The 17299-nt window shown below is 39.7% G+C and overlaps 1 protein-coding gene across 3 annotated transcripts; it reads left to right on the top strand.

Moving 5' to 3' along the window:
- Positions 1–287: 287 nt before the first annotated feature.
- On the top strand, positions 288–16462 carry LOC110955256 (inter-alpha-trypsin inhibitor heavy chain H3-like). Of its 3 annotated transcripts, none has more exons than XM_051948437.1 (24): positions 288–456; positions 2106–2266; positions 2400–2504; positions 2755–2917; positions 3013–3123; positions 3345–3473; positions 3628–3744; positions 3917–4085; positions 4175–4285; positions 5406–5587; positions 5715–5894; positions 5978–6099; positions 6452–6600; positions 9421–9450; positions 10041–10052; positions 10404–10427; positions 11300–11326; positions 12019–12060; positions 12617–12670; positions 13116–13223; positions 13392–13560; positions 15146–15294; positions 15503–15587; positions 15721–16462. In XM_051948437.1, the coding sequence occupies exons 1-24, from the start codon at positions 385–387 to the stop codon at positions 15833–15835; spliced, it is 2586 nt and encodes an 861-aa protein (XP_051804397.1). In that variant the 5' UTR covers positions 288–384; the 3' UTR covers positions 15836–16462. The 3 variants fall into 3 exon arrangements, with proteins under 3 accessions (XP_051804397.1, XP_051804396.1, XP_051804398.1); XM_051948436.1 differs by having other exon boundaries at positions 12019–12066; XM_051948438.1 differs by lacking the exon at positions 12617–12670 and having other exon boundaries at positions 12019–12066.
- The last annotated feature ends 837 nt before the right edge of the window (positions 16463–17299 follow it).

Raw genomic sequence — 17299 nt, 5'->3', positions numbered from 1 at the left:
CAAGTTGTCTCTTTATCGCTTTCATTTTAAGCTTTCCAACCAATGCTGAGCTATCATTGCATGAAAAGATTTCTGTGAGTAAACAAAGTTTTGACAAAGCACACGGGCTGGTCTTTAAATGTCAACAGTGAAGCTCCCATTAGCAGCTGAACTTTTTGATAATACCTCTTTTTTTGGAGAGGAGTGGGTTTTTGTTTGTTTTTGCTGAATTTCCGATAAATCCCTCCTTTTGGGGGGAGTGTGCCTTAGTGTGTGTGAGTGTGCGTGGGCTGAAAGGGAGAAATAAGAGTTTGCCCCTATTATGTACACATTAATGCTGTCTTTGTTTGTTTGAGTTTAAAAGACAGCTTCAGCTGCCTGGGTTGCACTCTGGTGGGACGCATCATGGAGAGAACTGTGGTGCAGCTAACCCTCTTTGGGCTGCTGCTGGCTTTGGCTACCACACTACCAAACAAGGTAAGGTTGCAAAACTTCAGGGACAGAGCACAACACTGCAAGGACACTGACTCGATCGAACATGTCTATTTTTTAGCACCACAGTTTCATTTTCCCAGATTTTTCAGATTTCACCTGATTTGTGCATGATTTTTATTTCTTTCTCTCTTTGTTTCATCTCTGCATCTTTCGGTCAGTTGCAACACACTGAACTCTGCCTCTGTGTGTGTGTGTGTGTGTGTGTGTGTGTGTGTGTGTGTGTGTGTGTGTGTGTGTGTGTGTGTGTGTGTGTGTGTAAGTGTTTATCTATACCGGTGGGGACTGGGTGGGGACTTTGACCTGACTCCACGCTATCTCGGTGGGGACGAAAAATGAGGTCCCCACGGGGGGAAACAGTGTTTTCTTGGCCATGTTGTTGTTACTGAAAAAAGTAAAAGTGCAAAAAGTTTCTTTAGGGTTAGGCATTGTTTTGGTGTTGGTTAGGGTAAGGGTTAGGGGTTAGGTATGAATGGGAGTCAATGGTAAGTCCCCACGGGGATATAACAACCAGACGTTTGTGTGTGTGTGTGTATAAATTTGATTTATCTTGAAACATTCAGTTTTAAGATAAATCAAACTTTGGTGTTCACTTAGCTCTCAAAGCACTTACACAAAATAAAACGCACATGCATTTAATCAGGAGCAACAGATTGTGGAAGGAAAATGAGCGTTAAACTATATAGAATTACGGATATATGTAAAAGAACATATGAAAACCTTGTTTATGGTTGGGACAGGGTTGCATTTAGGGTTATGAAAGTAGTATTTAAAGTTAAGTGTTATGGCAAGTCTCAAAGAAATTACTATAAAATGAAGAGATAGAATCATGAGTGTGTATGTGTTTTTATGCATATGTCCATATGAGGACCACAGATTTTGAGCCGTGCGGACACCAGTGGAAAGTGAGGACAATTTACTTTTTAAGGTTTCGGGTTTGGTTTACTTTTTGTTAGAGTTAGATTTGTGTCATGGTTGAGGTTTGGGATTGATCCGTGATGGTTAGGATGATGGAATGTCAGTGATTGTATTCACAGAGATAGAGGTACCAACAAAGAACCCACAAACATTTTGGGAACAAAGATTCCCATAAATCATGAAATTCTATGCTGAAAACATGGTTTAACATTTGGGTAGATGAGATTTAGGTTCTTGTTCAGGCTGGGTTAACTTAAGCCACTAGGGACTTGATTTTATTTGGTAAAAAGTCATCTGAACTTTATAATAAAAAAATCATATTATATTAAGGTTTTAATGAAGCTTGGGTTAAGATATAATTATTGGAAGTTAACACCACAATGTCTTGCTAAGTGATATGTTGCTGAGACGGACATTAAAACAGTCACATTGTTGGAGTCAAATCCCTTTTCGGCACAAATAACAGAGTGTAAATCTTTAGCTAATGAGTGTAAGTCTGATGTGTGTGCCATGAATGTGGGGATATTAGGACTGTGGACCTGCACAGCCAATGTGAAATGAAAACATTTTGTGAAAAAATAACACAAATGAGGTGTTTCTACCGCTGCACCAATGAGATCTCACCCACCAACCTTTGGTCATCTGGTCATTAGTCAGTTTGATTAGTCAAGCTATTTGTTTGTTTTTTGTGAAACATGTCTTCTGTGTTTGCTCAGGATGACTGGGACATCTACAGCTTTCACATCAACTCTACAGTGACCGATCGCTATGCCACCACTGTCATCACAAGCCGTGTGGCCAATCGTATGGATGAGTCAAAGGAAATAGAATTCCACGTTAGGATTCCAAAGAATGCCTTCATCAGTAAATTCAGAATGTATGTAGAAAAAGAGAAGCTCTGTGGACATCTAGAGGCATTTTCAAATACAAACCTGTACATTAAAGAATCACAAGAAAAACACGACAGGCAAATTGGCATTTTAAATAATGTCTTTCTTGGTCCTCTTCAGGTTTATAGATGGCCAGGCATATGATGGTATTGTGAAAGCTAAGGAGCAGGCTCAGAAACAGTATACTGAAGCTGTATCTCGTGGCCAAAGCGCTGGGATTGTCAGGTATATGTAAACATGTTGTATTTGTCAATGAACTGTATGTGTTTTTCAGGATACGTCACACAAATTACTGAGGATGTTTTTTGACCACACAGATGTTTTCTTTTTTCTTGCACAATTTCATTTATCCAGGTCTCTATAATATTTAAAATGAAACAAGAACAGCAAAATCACATTTTTCACAGTTCATGTCCTCACTATAGGCATATATGTTTGATGCAATTAAATGCAACTATTATTGTCTTTGCTTTAGCTCTGTAGGCAGGACCCTGGAAGAATTCAAGACTTCTGTCACTGTGGCTGCTCACCAAAAGGTCACCTTTGAACTCACATATGAGGAACTGATGAAACGTACCCTTGGGAAGTATGAGTTGCAAATCCATGCTCGACCTATGCAGCCTGTCAAAGACTTCAAGGTACCTCTCCTGTCCATGTATTTAGTGATCATCAAAGAAAGCCATGCTGGGGTGATAGCGTTTGTAACTGCCTATTTTAATGCACTTAATGTCAGATTGATGTGCACATTCATGAGAAAGCTGGCATCAGTTTCATCAATGTGAAAGGAGGACTAAGCACCAAAGCCCTGGCTAATGCCATCACCAAAGAACAAGCAGACAAACAGGTAAAGCATGCAACGATTCTCGTTCTTGTTTTAGCTTATATTCAATTCAGGCGCTGTTTCATTATGGCTTGTATTAGCTAAATTAAACATGATGGTGGTGTCACTTATTGCTTTCACTGTTCATGTTAAAATGATGTCTGTTGATACTGTTCGCTGTACAATCTGTACAAACCACTGACTACTGTGTCTGGTAACATTAATTAGAATTTTTCTGTTTCCAGGCATGGGTGCATTTCTATCCAACAGAGGACCAACAGAAAACCTGTGACAGCTGCGGAGTGGATGGTATGAATGGAGATCTAGTTATTGTTTATGATGTAAACAGGGGCACCACACTGGGAGACATCAAGGTAAAACAAGTGTTATTTTCCTGAAAGCGTTCTACTGTGAATTAGCGCTGTACAAACAAAAATATATAAGCTCACATGAATTGATTTGATATGTTTTCCTGTCATTTCAGTAACTTTCAGCCAGTCTTACTTCTTTCTTCTTATTTCCTTGAAGAAATCTGATGGGTACTTTGTTCATCACTTTGCTCCAACTGGTCTTTCCCGAATACCAAAAAATGTTGTCTTTCTTATTGATCAAAGTGGCTCAATGCATGGCAGAAAAATAGAGCAGGTACAGAATTTGAAGAGCATGTGTTTGGCACAGATTATCAACATCTCTCTCAGATTAACATTACAGCCAAATACATGATTTCAGAATAAACACAAACTAACATGTAACATAACTATTATATTATTTCTGACTTGACTAATAATGTTATTGTGTTCATGCTGTTTTTGCCCAGACACGAATCGCATTAATCCACATCTTAAATGACCTGGCTGAAGATGACTACTTTGGTCTTATCACTTTTGATGGTAACATTATTCACTGGAAACAAGAACTTGTTCAGGCCAGCAGTGAAAATGTGGAGAGCGCCAAGAATTTTGCAAGGACAATAAGAGATAGAGGAGGTGAGATTTTTCAATCAATATTTTCATTTTGGAATATGAACATATGGAAGCAGAATGACAGTAATAAAACATATCTTGTTGCATTTCAGCCACAGACATTAACCAAGCAGTGTTGAAAGGAGCAAGTATGCTGAATGCACATCCAAGAGAAGGTTCAGCATCTATCCTTATACTTCTCACAGATGGAGATCCAACCTCAGGTTATAATAAAGCACACTTGCACACAAATGGGCACAAATACTTTTAGAAATGTAGACTGTCATAAAAATACCGATCACACATTTGGTTGCACTACGTGTAACAGGAGCAATGGAGACGATTGTCATTTACATGCATAAAGTCTGCATGTGGGAGCTTGGGGTGGATGGTTGGGTCAACAAAACATTGGATTTACACTGGAGAAACTGCTGGATTTCTGTTTCAAAGCAATTATCAGCAATGCTTCTTTCAACCATTCCATTAACCATGACAATGAAGGACATCTTGACTTTTTTGTGTTTAACCCAAATCAAATCTTTGTCATAGTGCTGTCAAATCTTACAATATGAATTCAGTTTCCTTGAAATGTTGTATGAGATACTTAACAATAGTCAGTGTGTTATCTATGTATATGAAAGTCAATATGCCTCTGATTTGGAGAAGCTGACAGAGGGACCAGCACAGAAACTAAAACATTAACTGACATAGACAGGGTCAGCAGCAAAACACATTTAACAGCGCTCGATTTAGATGGTCGCCAGGTTGCCACGAGCGCCGGGAATCATGCTAGGTTGATGACATCATACAAAGTGGCTGCCTCCATGAAGAAAACATGATAGGCGGTTCAGCTCGATCGAGCGCTCGATTTCGACGGTTGCCAGGTCGCTATTTGCGACGTTTTTAGTCGCAAATGGTGACCTGGCGACCGTCTAAATCGAGCGCTGTTTAACCCATAAGAACCCAGACCCATTTTTCCTTGAAGGACTTAAGGAGTTAAGGTCAGACAAAAAGCTTTACAAGGAAGAGACTGGGGCACTCAAAGTGCTTGTTACACGGGTGTCACCGTGGGTTCTTATGGTTAATATTTAAATCGCTTTACGTCAGACAGCCCTTCCTGACAATGAACTATCTGTATAGAAGGGTTTCATTAATTTATTTTTAAACAGTAGTTTATCAAAGGTTAGTATACTTGTGTGGGTTACATCAGAGGACAGAGACCAACTTCCTAGATATTCATGTATGCGTTCCAACACAAGCCATCATTTCTTCACTGATTTTTCAAATAGTTGTTTGAGTGTACTGCAGAAAGTGCTCAAATGACCATGTCTTGTGTCCTTGCAGGCGAGACAAATATTGAAGTGATACAGTCCAATGTCAGAAGGGCCATTGCAGATAAATTCCCACTCTACTGTCTTGGTTTTGGTTTTGACGTCAATTTTAAGTTCCTTGAGAAAATGTCACTACAGAACAATGGTGTGGCAAGACGAATTTATGAAGACTCTGACGCTGATTTGCAGCTGAAGGTATGTTCCTCACCTTATCAATAAACTTTTCACAATGCAATATTTTCCATTTCTACTGAAGAAATTAATGTTTGGCTGCTGTGTAAAAGTGAAACATTCATCTGGTGTGTATATTATATGTATGCAGGGTTTCTATGAAGAGGTAGCTACTCCTCTGTTGACAGACCTGACACTGCTCTATGCTGGTGGAACCAATCTTACCCAGACTAACTTCAGCATGTATTATAATGGCTCTGAGATCGTGGTGGCTGGTCAGATCACTGACAATGACGTGGAAACTTTCACTCCACAAGTTGTGGCCTTTTCGGTAAATCTTCATTCTTATTGCACCACAGTTGTAATGACTTTTGTGAAAGTTGTTGAAATTAAAGTTCTCTTGAATTTTGACAGGGGAATAGAAGGGTAACCTTTTCTGGCACAAACACCTCTGTTGAGTCGACTGGAACGGAGTCTGGTGGCCACATCCAGAGGGTTTGGGCCTACCTCACAGTTAAACAGCTTCTGGAGAAAGAGTAAGTGTGACATCTGCTGTCTTTTCTCTTTGTTCTTGTTGGCCAACCATTATTCATTATTTTTTTGTATTCAGTCAGTAATTTGTTGAGAATGTCAGACTTTTAAATGACTTTTTTTTCTGACTTGAGTTTAAAATCCAAAATTTTTTAATTTGAAACAGCCGTGTTTAGTTCCTGTTCATATATGCAGTATCCAGGGATAATAGTGAAAGATTTACTGGTCAAAATTGGTTGGATCTTCAATTTCACACAGAAGTAAATAAAAGTAGGCCTCTCATTTGTCTCTGATAATTGTTGTAAGTTGTGTCCATGTTTCAAAACACACATGACAACATGATAATTTATGGCACAGGCTGCAGTTATCTGGACCTGAGAAAGAGAAGGTGAAGAAAGATGCTTTGGAGTTGTCACTTCAGTATAGCTTTGTGACCCCACTCACATCCATGGTGGTCACCAAGCCTCCAGGGGAGAACACAGATGTGCTTCATAAACCCAAGGAAGGTAAAGCACCAAAGAGGCAGGCCAATACCAGGACTCCTCAATACCATTTTCTTCTTAACTCATCTCCGATACACCAGACACCAGGTTTTGGTGAGCAACATAAATGTGAACAAAACAAGGAAGTGCAGAATGAATGGCTCGGCATCTAATGTCTACTTTTCAATATTCTCTCTAAACAGGGATGATGCCAAGTAAGACACATTTGCATGATGTGATAGTGAAATTACAGTGCATGGATACAGAACTATAAGTTTGTGGTTTGTAAGTTTGTTTGCATTAACAAATTAGTGTGTGTGAAAACTGAGCATAAATATGTATGTGTGAAATGCAATTCATTTAATGAGCATAAAAACTTAAGCTGGGCTGCACAGTGGGGTAGTGGTTAGCACTTTGGCCTTGCAGCAAGAAGATCCCCAGTTCAAATCCCAGCCTGGGCCTGGGATCTTTCTGCACGGAGTTTGCATGTTCTCCCTGTGCATGCGTGGGTTTTCTCCGGGTACTCCGGCTTCCTCCCACAGTCCAAAAATATGCAGAGGTTAATTGATTACTCTAAATTGCCCGTAGGTGTGAATGCGAGTGTGATTGTTTGTCTGTATATGTAGCCCTGCGACTGGCGACCTGTCCAGGGTGTCCCCTGCCTTCGCCTGAGTCAGTTGGGATAGGCTCCAATCCCCTGCGACCCTAGTGAGGATAAAGCGGTGTATAGAGAATGGATGGATGAAAAACTTGAGCTGAGGTTCAGAAGCAGGACCACACCTCAATCACTCCCCTTCCTGTCATACATACCACTTTGCCCTTCCCACTTGTTTGTTCTCGCCTCTCATGCCGCAAGGTGTCGACGTAAAGGAAAAGCAGTTGTTAAGTTCTTAAGGACAAACTATCTGTCTTAATCTAGCTGGCTACAACACGCCTGAGTGCAGATACCTGCACAGTCACTTCTGCAGCAGCGGTCAATCTTGACTGTCCTGCCCTCACAACCATTTTGTACCACATGTCATCAACTTCTTGCCATGATTCTTAGCACCTCAATGCCACTGTCACTAACTGACAGGGGTCCTGCATCAACAACCCTCCGCTTTTACACACCAGGATGCCAGATTCTCAGTCAGTCTCAGTGCAGACACCAGCAGGTTACCTGCTGGTTTCCTTCTGACTAAACTTTTCCCTCCACACCGCATCAGCTCAACTCAGTCATCGCCAGCGTAACGATCCTTTGCATCCAATAAACAATTAAGCTTCAAATGGATGGTGTGGTCCTTGCTAGTGAATCAGCAATAGTTTACAAAGGAACGAACTGACTGAAATGATTAATTTGTTTTTCACAAGTGAGAGCAAATAATTATTTAATGGTAAATTACAGCATCAATGAAACAATTTTTATTTCTATCATGCTGCAACAGTTTACAATACAATCTAGCACTAATGCAAGGTCATTTATCATTCTCTTTTCAGCAAATGTTAGCTTGCCAAATGTGAAAATAGGTATTATATTTTGCATACAACTTGTGTGTGTTTATATATATATATATATATATACAGTGCCTATCATAAGTATTCACCCCCTTTGATGTTTTACCCTTTTATTGCTTTCATAAATCAATCATGATCAATAAAATTTAGCTTTTTTAACAAAAAAAATTATTGGAAAAAACTCTTTAATGTCAAAGTGAAAACAGATTTCTATAACATAATCTTAATGAAAGAAAATTATATAAATGAAAATAATTGTTTGCATAATTATTCACCCCCTTTTTAATTTAATGGTCTAATTCAACAGAGGTCCATCAAATTGTTGCCAATAGTCTCACAGTTAGTGAAATGAAGATCACCTGAGTGGTGTGGGTGTGTTTCAAGTGATTGAGTTGTAAAACACCTGTGTCTGAAGGGTCCAGAGAGTGGTTGATCAGTATTCCTGGCTACCATTACACCATGAAGACAGAAGAACACTCTAAGCAACTCAGGAAAAGGGTTATTGAGAAGTACAATTCAGGGGATGCTTACAAAAAAATATCCAAGGCACTGAACATCCCCCGGCGTTCAAGAAATGGAAGGAATATGGCACTTGTGTGAATCTGCCTAGATCAGGCCGCCCTCGTAAACTGAGTGACCGTGCAAGTCGGAGACGAGTGAGAGAAGCCACCAAGACCCCTACAACTACTCTGAAGGAGTTACAAGCTTCAGCTGCTGAGATGGGAGAGACTGTGCATGTAGCAACTGCTGCCAGGGTTCTTCACCGGTCAAAGCTTTATGGGAGAGTGGCAATGAGAAAGCCACTGTTGAAGAAAAGTCATATTAGATCTCGACTAGAGTTCGCCAAAAAGCACGTGGAAGATTCTTTGGTCTGATGAGACCAAAATTGAGCTTTTTGGCCATCAGACAAGACGTCATGTTTAGCGGAAACCAAACACTGCACATCACCAAAAACACACCATCCCCACTGTGAAGCATGGTGGTGGCAGCATCATGCTGTGGGGATGTTTCTCAGCAACTGGACCTGGAAGGCTTGTAAAGATAGAGGGCAGAATGATTGCTGCAAAACACACTGAAATCCTGGGGGACAATCTTTTTCAGTCTGCAAGAGAACTACGTCTTGGGAGAAGATTTATTTTCCAGCAAGACAATGATCCAAAACATACTGCAAAAGCTACACAGGAATAGTTAAAAAAGAATCAAAACCAGCATGGATCAGCATAAAGTCTGGCTCAGGTGTGTCTCTCTAAAACACACTTGAGAGACTTCAAGCTAATTTACAGGACATGATGTCCTCAGAGTGAATTTGTAACTGCAATGACTGCACTATATCATTTTTTTTCTTTTTAGAGGGAAGGTTTGACACTCCTGAGGGTGCAGGTATGTCTGACAGCTCATATTTGCTCTATTGTGATGCATGTAAAATGTATTTTACTGTTTATTGAGATAAAGAATAACAATGTCAGTATTTTCTGGTTTGTAATAACTTCTATAAATCAAGTGAGTTAATCTTCTGGTTCCTAGATAGAATTTATATAATAATTTATAACTAAAACACACATTCACTGACTGCAGTATCTCTTGTTAAAATCCAATCTGCTCTCTGTCTTTATTTGATATCAGTTCTCCTTAAATTATATTGTAAATTATACCAACATGTGAACATCATATGCTCTCTGCAGGATTATAAAAGCCTTTTGAGTCTGATTTGAATCAATTATAATATCTTCTAGACTGCTCTGCTTTCCATGAATGAATGCAAATCAAAAGTTTACACTTGTGAGCAACAAGAATTTGAAAAAATCATGATAAAGAGTTTCTATTCATTTAATCTCCATGTCATCCATTTAATGACAAAGTTTGAGGAGCAATCCAAGAACTGTTCTAATATCAATGTGACCACAACAAAGATAACACAGAATGAACAGTTCAGCATCTAATATCTCTTTTTCAACATTCTCTCTCAACAGACATGATGCCAGGTAAGACACATTTACATGATGTGACAATGAAATTACAATATATGGATACAGAACCATAAGTTTGTGGTTTATAAGTTTGTTTGCATTAATAAGTTAGTGTGGGTGAAAAGTGGACAAAATTATCTATGTGTGAAATGTAATTTGTTAATCAACAATAATTTGAAACTGAATGAAGTGATGGAACTGAATTTTTTTCCCACAAATTAGAAAAAATAACCATTTAACATTGAAGTCATGCATTAATGAAGCAATTATAACTTCTCAGAGACTCACCTGTGATACTGTAATCTAATGAACAAGTGATGAATATTTCTTACACTATCTAAATTTTATGTTTATCTTCCCACTCAGTTATTTACATGGACGTCTATGAGGGTATGGCATGAACACACATCTGCACTGTTCTGATATGACAATATTTATGAGCCACAACATTAAGATCACACCTGCCCAACATGCTGTTCATTCTGTGCGTGCCACCAAAAAAGCTCCACCTGCCAAAGCATTGACTCTGCACAGCCTCTGAAGAGGTCCTGTGATTTCTGTTAGCAGAGAGCTCTTTACGTCCTGAACTCCACAAAACGGAGCTGTCACTGATCACACTTGTTAAAGTATAAACGGAATTAATGTTTAGTGTTGCCAGGATCAGTGGCTCGGTGGTTAGCACCGTCACCTTGCAACTACAAGATCCCCAGTTTGCATCCCAGCCTGGGACTGGGATCTTTCTGCATGGAGTTTGCATGTTCTAACTGTTCACGTGTGGGTTTTCTCTGGGTTCTTCAGCTTACTCCCACAGTCCAAAAACATGCTGAGGTTCATTAGTGAATTTGGATCCAAATCTACAAGGGGAGATAAATGGTGTTAAGTGCAGTATAAACAGTATAAATGCTATGAATAGCATCAACTGTATGAACAGCAAAGACAGTATGGACAGTGTAAGCAGCATTAATGCTATACATGCAGTGTACATACAGGATTAGCAATATGAGTATAAATAGTAATAATAAATTGTATGAACAACAACAGATGGAGCATACATGCAGCATATGCACAGTATAAAGTCCAGGGTGAACAGGGATGGGGGAGGGGTGTTGGGATGTTGGGGTTGTCACTGTGGTGCAGAGTTCAGTAGAATGACAGCTGAGGGAAAGAAGCTGTTTATGAACACCTGCAATACTGTTAATCAATTTGCAAATGATAAGTATTTAATAAATGTAACTAAATTTCATGTTTCCCTTTCTGCCCAGATGCTGACTACGATACTGTACCTATAAGTATGATATGAACACACACCTGCACTGTTTGATAATACTATGATTGATGAGCCACAACATTAAGATCCCCCCTGCCCAATATGCTGTTAGTTTCTGAGCTGTTCTTCAGCAGACCTCTTAGAATTTATCCCTTAAAGCTGGAAACTAGATCTCAGGTTCTTGTTTACTTGTGAGGATGAGATGAACTGTGAAACTGGCAAGTAGAGTGTTGAGGTGGTGACTAAGCTCTCACCTGTTTTCATGACGTCTACTTTTGAATGCAGGCGGTAAACTGAAATGTGGCTGAAGGTGAGGAGTTCAAGGTGTGGAAGAAACTCGATTGAATTACAAATTAGATTTCCAATTACTAGACACATTAAAGCCTCCATTCTTCTTTCAACCATTCAAATAAAACTGTCCCTTTACCAATAATAATTTAAATGTCTTGGAATTTTTAAAGTTTTTTTTTCAAAATTACAAAAATTATAGTTGTATTGTTCTCAGAATTTTTTCTATAAAAGAAACTTCTTCATGCAGAATTTATCTGTAATACTGATAACACTGCAGTGACACAAAATGTAAAAAGTATTTAAAGATATACATTTATTTAGAAATGCCTTCAACAGTCATCTTTAGATATGATTGTTTAAGGCACTTCTAAATAAACATAAATTCTTATGTTTTACTGTTTGTGTTTTTTGTTTGTTTTTAAGGTCATGCCTACAGTGTGCATCGAAGACTAAAACTTCAGAGACGTAAACGTAATCTTTTTCTGTGTTTGTTGTGAGCTGTCCTTCTACATCTGTAATTTTGGCACTGACCATCCACATTCATGTCATAAGGAAGTGGACAGTTCTCTGAATCTGTCCTTCTAATATTTGAAGAAATTATTAGAAATTACCTACATTTACATCACAACACAAGCTGTGAAAGCTAATTAATTATATTTTAATTACTTTTAACTTTAATTTGTCAGTCAACTGATTCAGATATACTAAAGAATTTGTGTATTTTTGTTGGACAGTCACTAAAAGTGGCAGTCACATGAATAAGATGTTCCTTCACAGAAAAATTTTAACTACAGACACAAATAGGTCTAAACGCATGTGCACAAATTTCAGCAACAAAAATGTTTTAAAATACAAATATATTTCTAAAGGTGATGAGGCAGATGAGGATTGAAATAACATGTATTTAGTTTTTTTGTTTTGAAGTTGGGGATAGGAATCAGAACATGGATGTTCTATAAATATCTGTTAAAGCTCTGTGATATCAGAGTATGTAACTGGCTTCCTATAAATGTATTTACAGCACCTGTTTGGCGTCCTCCTCCTATCTTTGTGTCAACAGCAGCAGCAACTTCTGGTACACTATTGAATAACTGATTTGTACAGTTTATATATACTGGTTTGTGTAGAGTATTTGTAATTCTGTTTCACACAAGAGCACAGACACAGAGGGAGGTACAGATTTAGTTAACACACAACACACACATTTGAAACAAGTGAATCTGGTCCAAACAACATGCAAAAAAAAGTACAATATATGTTTTGTCAATATTTGAATAAAGTAGTTAGAAAATATATTTATATTCCAACTTTTTATGACAGGTATGCACCATAATTAGGACATTCCTGTGTGTATGTAATCTCTGAACTACGATAATTTGGTCCACAAACGCTGAGACTAGAATGAACAGATGAACTTCAAACATGCTACAATGCAGTTGTACTTTAGTAAATTGATGTTGCATGTGAAAGCTGTTAATTTTCCATCTGCTGTGTAACTCTGTGTGTCTCCATATCTTCAGCCCCTCTTTTGCACAGATTTTTGCTGAAATCTGACAGTGCATCTCCTCCACTATGCTTTGATGTCAACGGAGCTGCTCTCCTTAAACTGCTGCACCACCCCAGCAGAGGTCAGTAATGTTCCTCCTCATTATCCTCCCTCACAGTCTTTATCTGCTCAGTCAACAAAACCCTGTTATTTAGTATGTTGTCCTCCATGTGTCATAGACAGTGATTTCTATATTTATCTCCTAGTCTGTAGTGTGGTATTGAGCGGTATGTTTTCTGTTTTATTCCAGAGCTGTATGTGAACGGTGAGCTTGACTCAGTAACAAATGGGGGCTTCAAAAAGATTGTCGTCCACTTCACTGCTGATCAGCATGTTGAAGTTACCACCACAGGAGTCACTGTGCGAGTGGGGCAGAATGTAACACACCACACTGGACAGGATCCCATCGCAGTCGGAAGGTGACTTTGCATTGTAATGGTCTGGAATTACACAGTGATGAATCTGTACAGATGTGTGGTTGATTCTCACATCAGCAATAGCTTGACATGTTAACAAATCGAATTATTTATTATCTCGTCAGTAGTTACATGAGAGAATTGATTTTTACTATGATGTTTGGTTAACAAGTGTCACTCATGTAAATCATAAGACTCTTTATTGACTTTTGCTGCCAGAAAGAACATTTTGCTTTTCTGGATTAAAGACTCTGCTCCCTCCAAAAAGTCCTGGCATAACCTGATCATGGACAGTATCCCTAATGAATACATTACTTGTTTGCTGCATTCTTCTTTGGGAAGTTTCTATCAGCTCTGGGAGCCATACTTAAAACACATTGGTCCTCAGCTCTCATCTTCCATTTTACCTGGCTTCCCTAGTAGTAACTAGGTATGCTACCTCACTCATAAAAAGTAAATACTTGCATACTTTTGTTTAACTTCTATTTTTATTTATTTCTGCTGTCATGTGCCAATTGCTGTATTCTTGATTGTTATTGTATACCCACTTGGACCTGTGTACATTTTGCCTGAGCTTTGTTCTTTGTTCTTCAAAAAATAAAAATTTAAAAAATATATATAATAAAACAAACAAAAAACAAAAAAAACAAGTGTCACTCACACAAATGAGGCACTGAAAGCACAGATTGGTAGCCTAGCCATGCTACACCCATGTTTCTGATGGCACAAGGGTCTAGGGAAGCTCGACAGGGAGGGAGGCGGGCTAAAAGGTTGTCTATCAAATCCCTCTGCAGCAATTGGGTAGGTATACAACCAATCAACGCAACGAATAGGCTGACGTAGTTCCGAGAGCACAGGCGGATTGTGGCTAAGTCCCATTAGCTTCCCAACCAGCGGAGCCGCGGAGCCAACTGGTATATTAAGGATTTGCCATATCCCGTCGGCATAAGTCCAAATACGTCTTTCTTCTCAATGAAACACTTAAGAGCCGTCCTTTGCTTATCTTTCAAGTCGAATTTTAGCTTCAAATCTTTAAGGGCTGTGGCCAAAGCCGAGTTGAAAGATGACTGTTTATTGTGCGCCGGTTGTTTCTGTCAGAATCGTCACGCCTTTGCCGTCACTTAGTTACGCCCGCCTTCTGACTCTGCACTTCATGGTGATTGGTCCAGCCAGTTTTAGGAGAATCCAGCCTCGAGCCTTATGGAGGGTAACTAGACCCACCCTGGCAGAGAATTAAATTCGTTGCCGTGGGTTGTCTAGCGCGGCTAGGCTAACAGATTGGTTATTTGTACAAAAAACACTCTTCAGCCTTCAAAAAGACAGGGCCCGACTTAAACTATTTATGATGCAGAATTTTTATCATTCGTAATTTTAAATTTTGAAACTGATGCTTACAGTAAAGCTCCTGTACAGCGATAATGCACTCAAACTGCTGATTTTAAATATGTTAGATGATAAAAACTCTAGTTTGATTGGTTGTCTGATTGTATTCAAATGTTTAGGCCCACATTAGCTTCTAACCTCTTCAAACTGACAGTAGAGCCATCTGAGTGATCAGGACGTTAAAACAAACTGCATGTTCTTCTAGTATGACAGTGATTCGGCGGGACAAGGAAATCGATGTTGCAGCTGCAGATGCTCGCCTGGTCATTTTAGTTCATCAGAAGAATGGCAAAGAATTGCTTTGGCCAGTTTTGAGACAGAAGCCGTCAGCCACCAACATGGAGGGAATTTTAGGTGGGTGAAAAGACTCAGTGAGTCTGTGAGTATGTCTTTGTGTGGCTTGGAAAACTGCTGCATTGGCTAGTGTGATTTAATATCAGCTACACTATATATTGCATGTGATGTTTGCACCCAGCTGCAGAAGAAAATCACATAAATGAGGCAACCATTTTGTGGTTTGTTCCTTTAAGTCTTGCTTTATTGTTTGATTCTGTGTGTGCAGCTCTATCGCCAGCAGTTTATGAGGAGGTGCAGCAAGCTTCCCTCACAAAACTGAAGATCAAAGACCAGGAGATTTCTGCCACCAGGTACATTTACCTCCTTTGAGTTGTTATGTTTAAAAGATTTTTTTTTTGCCACAAAAAAAGACAGCTGTTTGAGAGTGCTACTGTTACTCCACTACACAAAGATACATCACAAATTGTTGTCTCTCTTTTGTAGTGCCACTGCGGTCAACTATGGTATTGTGTTTCCTCTGACAATGAACTGCTGGCTCATGTCTGCTGAGTCCGCCCTGCAGAGACGCCTAGATGACTTCTTTGTTGCGCAACTTTAACTGGGGGCCATGTTGAAGAATTTGAAAATATTTCACGCAAAAGAAAATGAAGGCAATTAATACTTAGTAATTAAGGAAAATCAGTACCTAAACTTTCAGCTTGTAACTAGCATTGAGAAAGTAAAGCATCCTACATCTTGGATTGTCTGATATGAAGTTAATTGTTCTGCAGAAAAAACTGAATTACATGGCATCCACTTATCTTCCATAATGATCTGAACCTTCAGCCACTGGGCATTGGTTATCACTTTGCTTTGTAGTATCTGATCTGAGATATATGTTGAGATATATGTTGCTTATTAGAATAGATGTGTTTTTTTGCTGAAGGAAGTCATTTCTGTGATTAGATTGGGGATCATTATGTCCAGGTAATGATAATTGATAATTCTTTGGGGCTCGAATGAGTCTTTGGGTGTCTTAATGATAGGGGGTTGTTCTGCAGGGTCTTGTTCCATGACCAGATGTCTTTTAATTAGGAAACATATATTGTGACCTCATACTTGTCCAAAACATATAAATATGATCTCAGATTGCTGTTCGGGGAGATTCATTTGGCCGGATTCTCCCAGACAGTCTCTCTGTCTGATCGATGCTGTTCTTCCTTATAATAAACTCATTATTAAGCAAGTCAGTGTCAACGGACGTTTCTTCTCCGCCTGCACATCACAGACATCAGAGAAACTACGACAGCTTCAAGTTTATTACTAGTAATATTAATAATCCTTTTTAATGTGGACTTTTTTGATTTCTCCTTTGGGTGGTTGTTCTTCTCTGTAATACGTGAAAGTGTGACGGAGCAGTGGTGAACGCAAGCGGAGAAGACACAGGAGCACAGCACTGGTGGTGTGGGTGGCAGCAGAGAGTGGCTATGGTGGTCTGGAGAATGTCTGGAGGGGCAGCTGGTCCACTGAGTGAGGCTGGGTGGAATCCAAAGCAGGCCGGGGAGAGTCTGAGAGGTGGTGAGATGACAAGGCTGGGGGAAATCCAGAGAGGAGGGGTCAGGGTAATCCTGGACGCAGGGCGCCCACCCCGCAGCGCCCCCGAGACCCCACCCACCCCAGGACAGCACCAGGCCTGGACGGAGGCCCCCAGCCAGCAGAAACTGGACTCCAGTGGCGGCACGCAGGCCAGGATGAGCCTGTGCCCAGATGAGCCAGAGCCACCCCCCCAGAGAGATCACCCAGCCCCCAAAGACAGAACCCCCGGCCACAGGGGGCCACAGGCCCCCCCCAGGAGAGGGAGAGGAGCGAGGAGGAGCGGGCAGATATTCCAATCAAACAGTTACTCAGTACTTGAGTAGTCTTTTCACCAAATACTTTTTTACTCTTACTTCCGTAATTTTTAAGATGACTACTTTTTACTTCTACCTGAGTGATATTATTTTGAAGTAATGTCCTTGTTCACTGAAGTCAAATTCCTGTGGGATTGCTCTACCACCTGCACCGCAGCCTGCATGAATACACT

The sequence above is a fragment of the Acanthochromis polyacanthus genome, chromosome 5 (genome assembly GCF_021347895.1).
Source record: "Acanthochromis polyacanthus isolate Apoly-LR-REF ecotype Palm Island chromosome 5, KAUST_Apoly_ChrSc, whole genome shotgun sequence".
NCBI classification, from domain to species: Eukaryota; Metazoa; Chordata; class Actinopteri; family Pomacentridae; genus Acanthochromis; species Acanthochromis polyacanthus.
This window is presented reverse-complemented; position numbering and strand designations above follow the sequence as displayed.

Coding starts and splice junctions, on each gene's coding strand:
- LOC110955256 (XM_051948436.1), top strand. CDS start 385: ATGGAGAGAACTGTGGTGCAGCTAACCCTCTTTGGGCTGCTGCTGGCT. Junction 5,588..5,714: donor ACGCTGATTTGCAGCTGAAG/GTATGTTCCTCA, acceptor ATATGTATGCAG/GGTTTCTATGAAGAGGTAGC. Junction 13,561..15,145: donor GATCCCATCGCAGTCGGAAG/GTGACTTTGCAT, acceptor ATGTTCTTCTAG/TATGACAGTGATTCGGCGGG.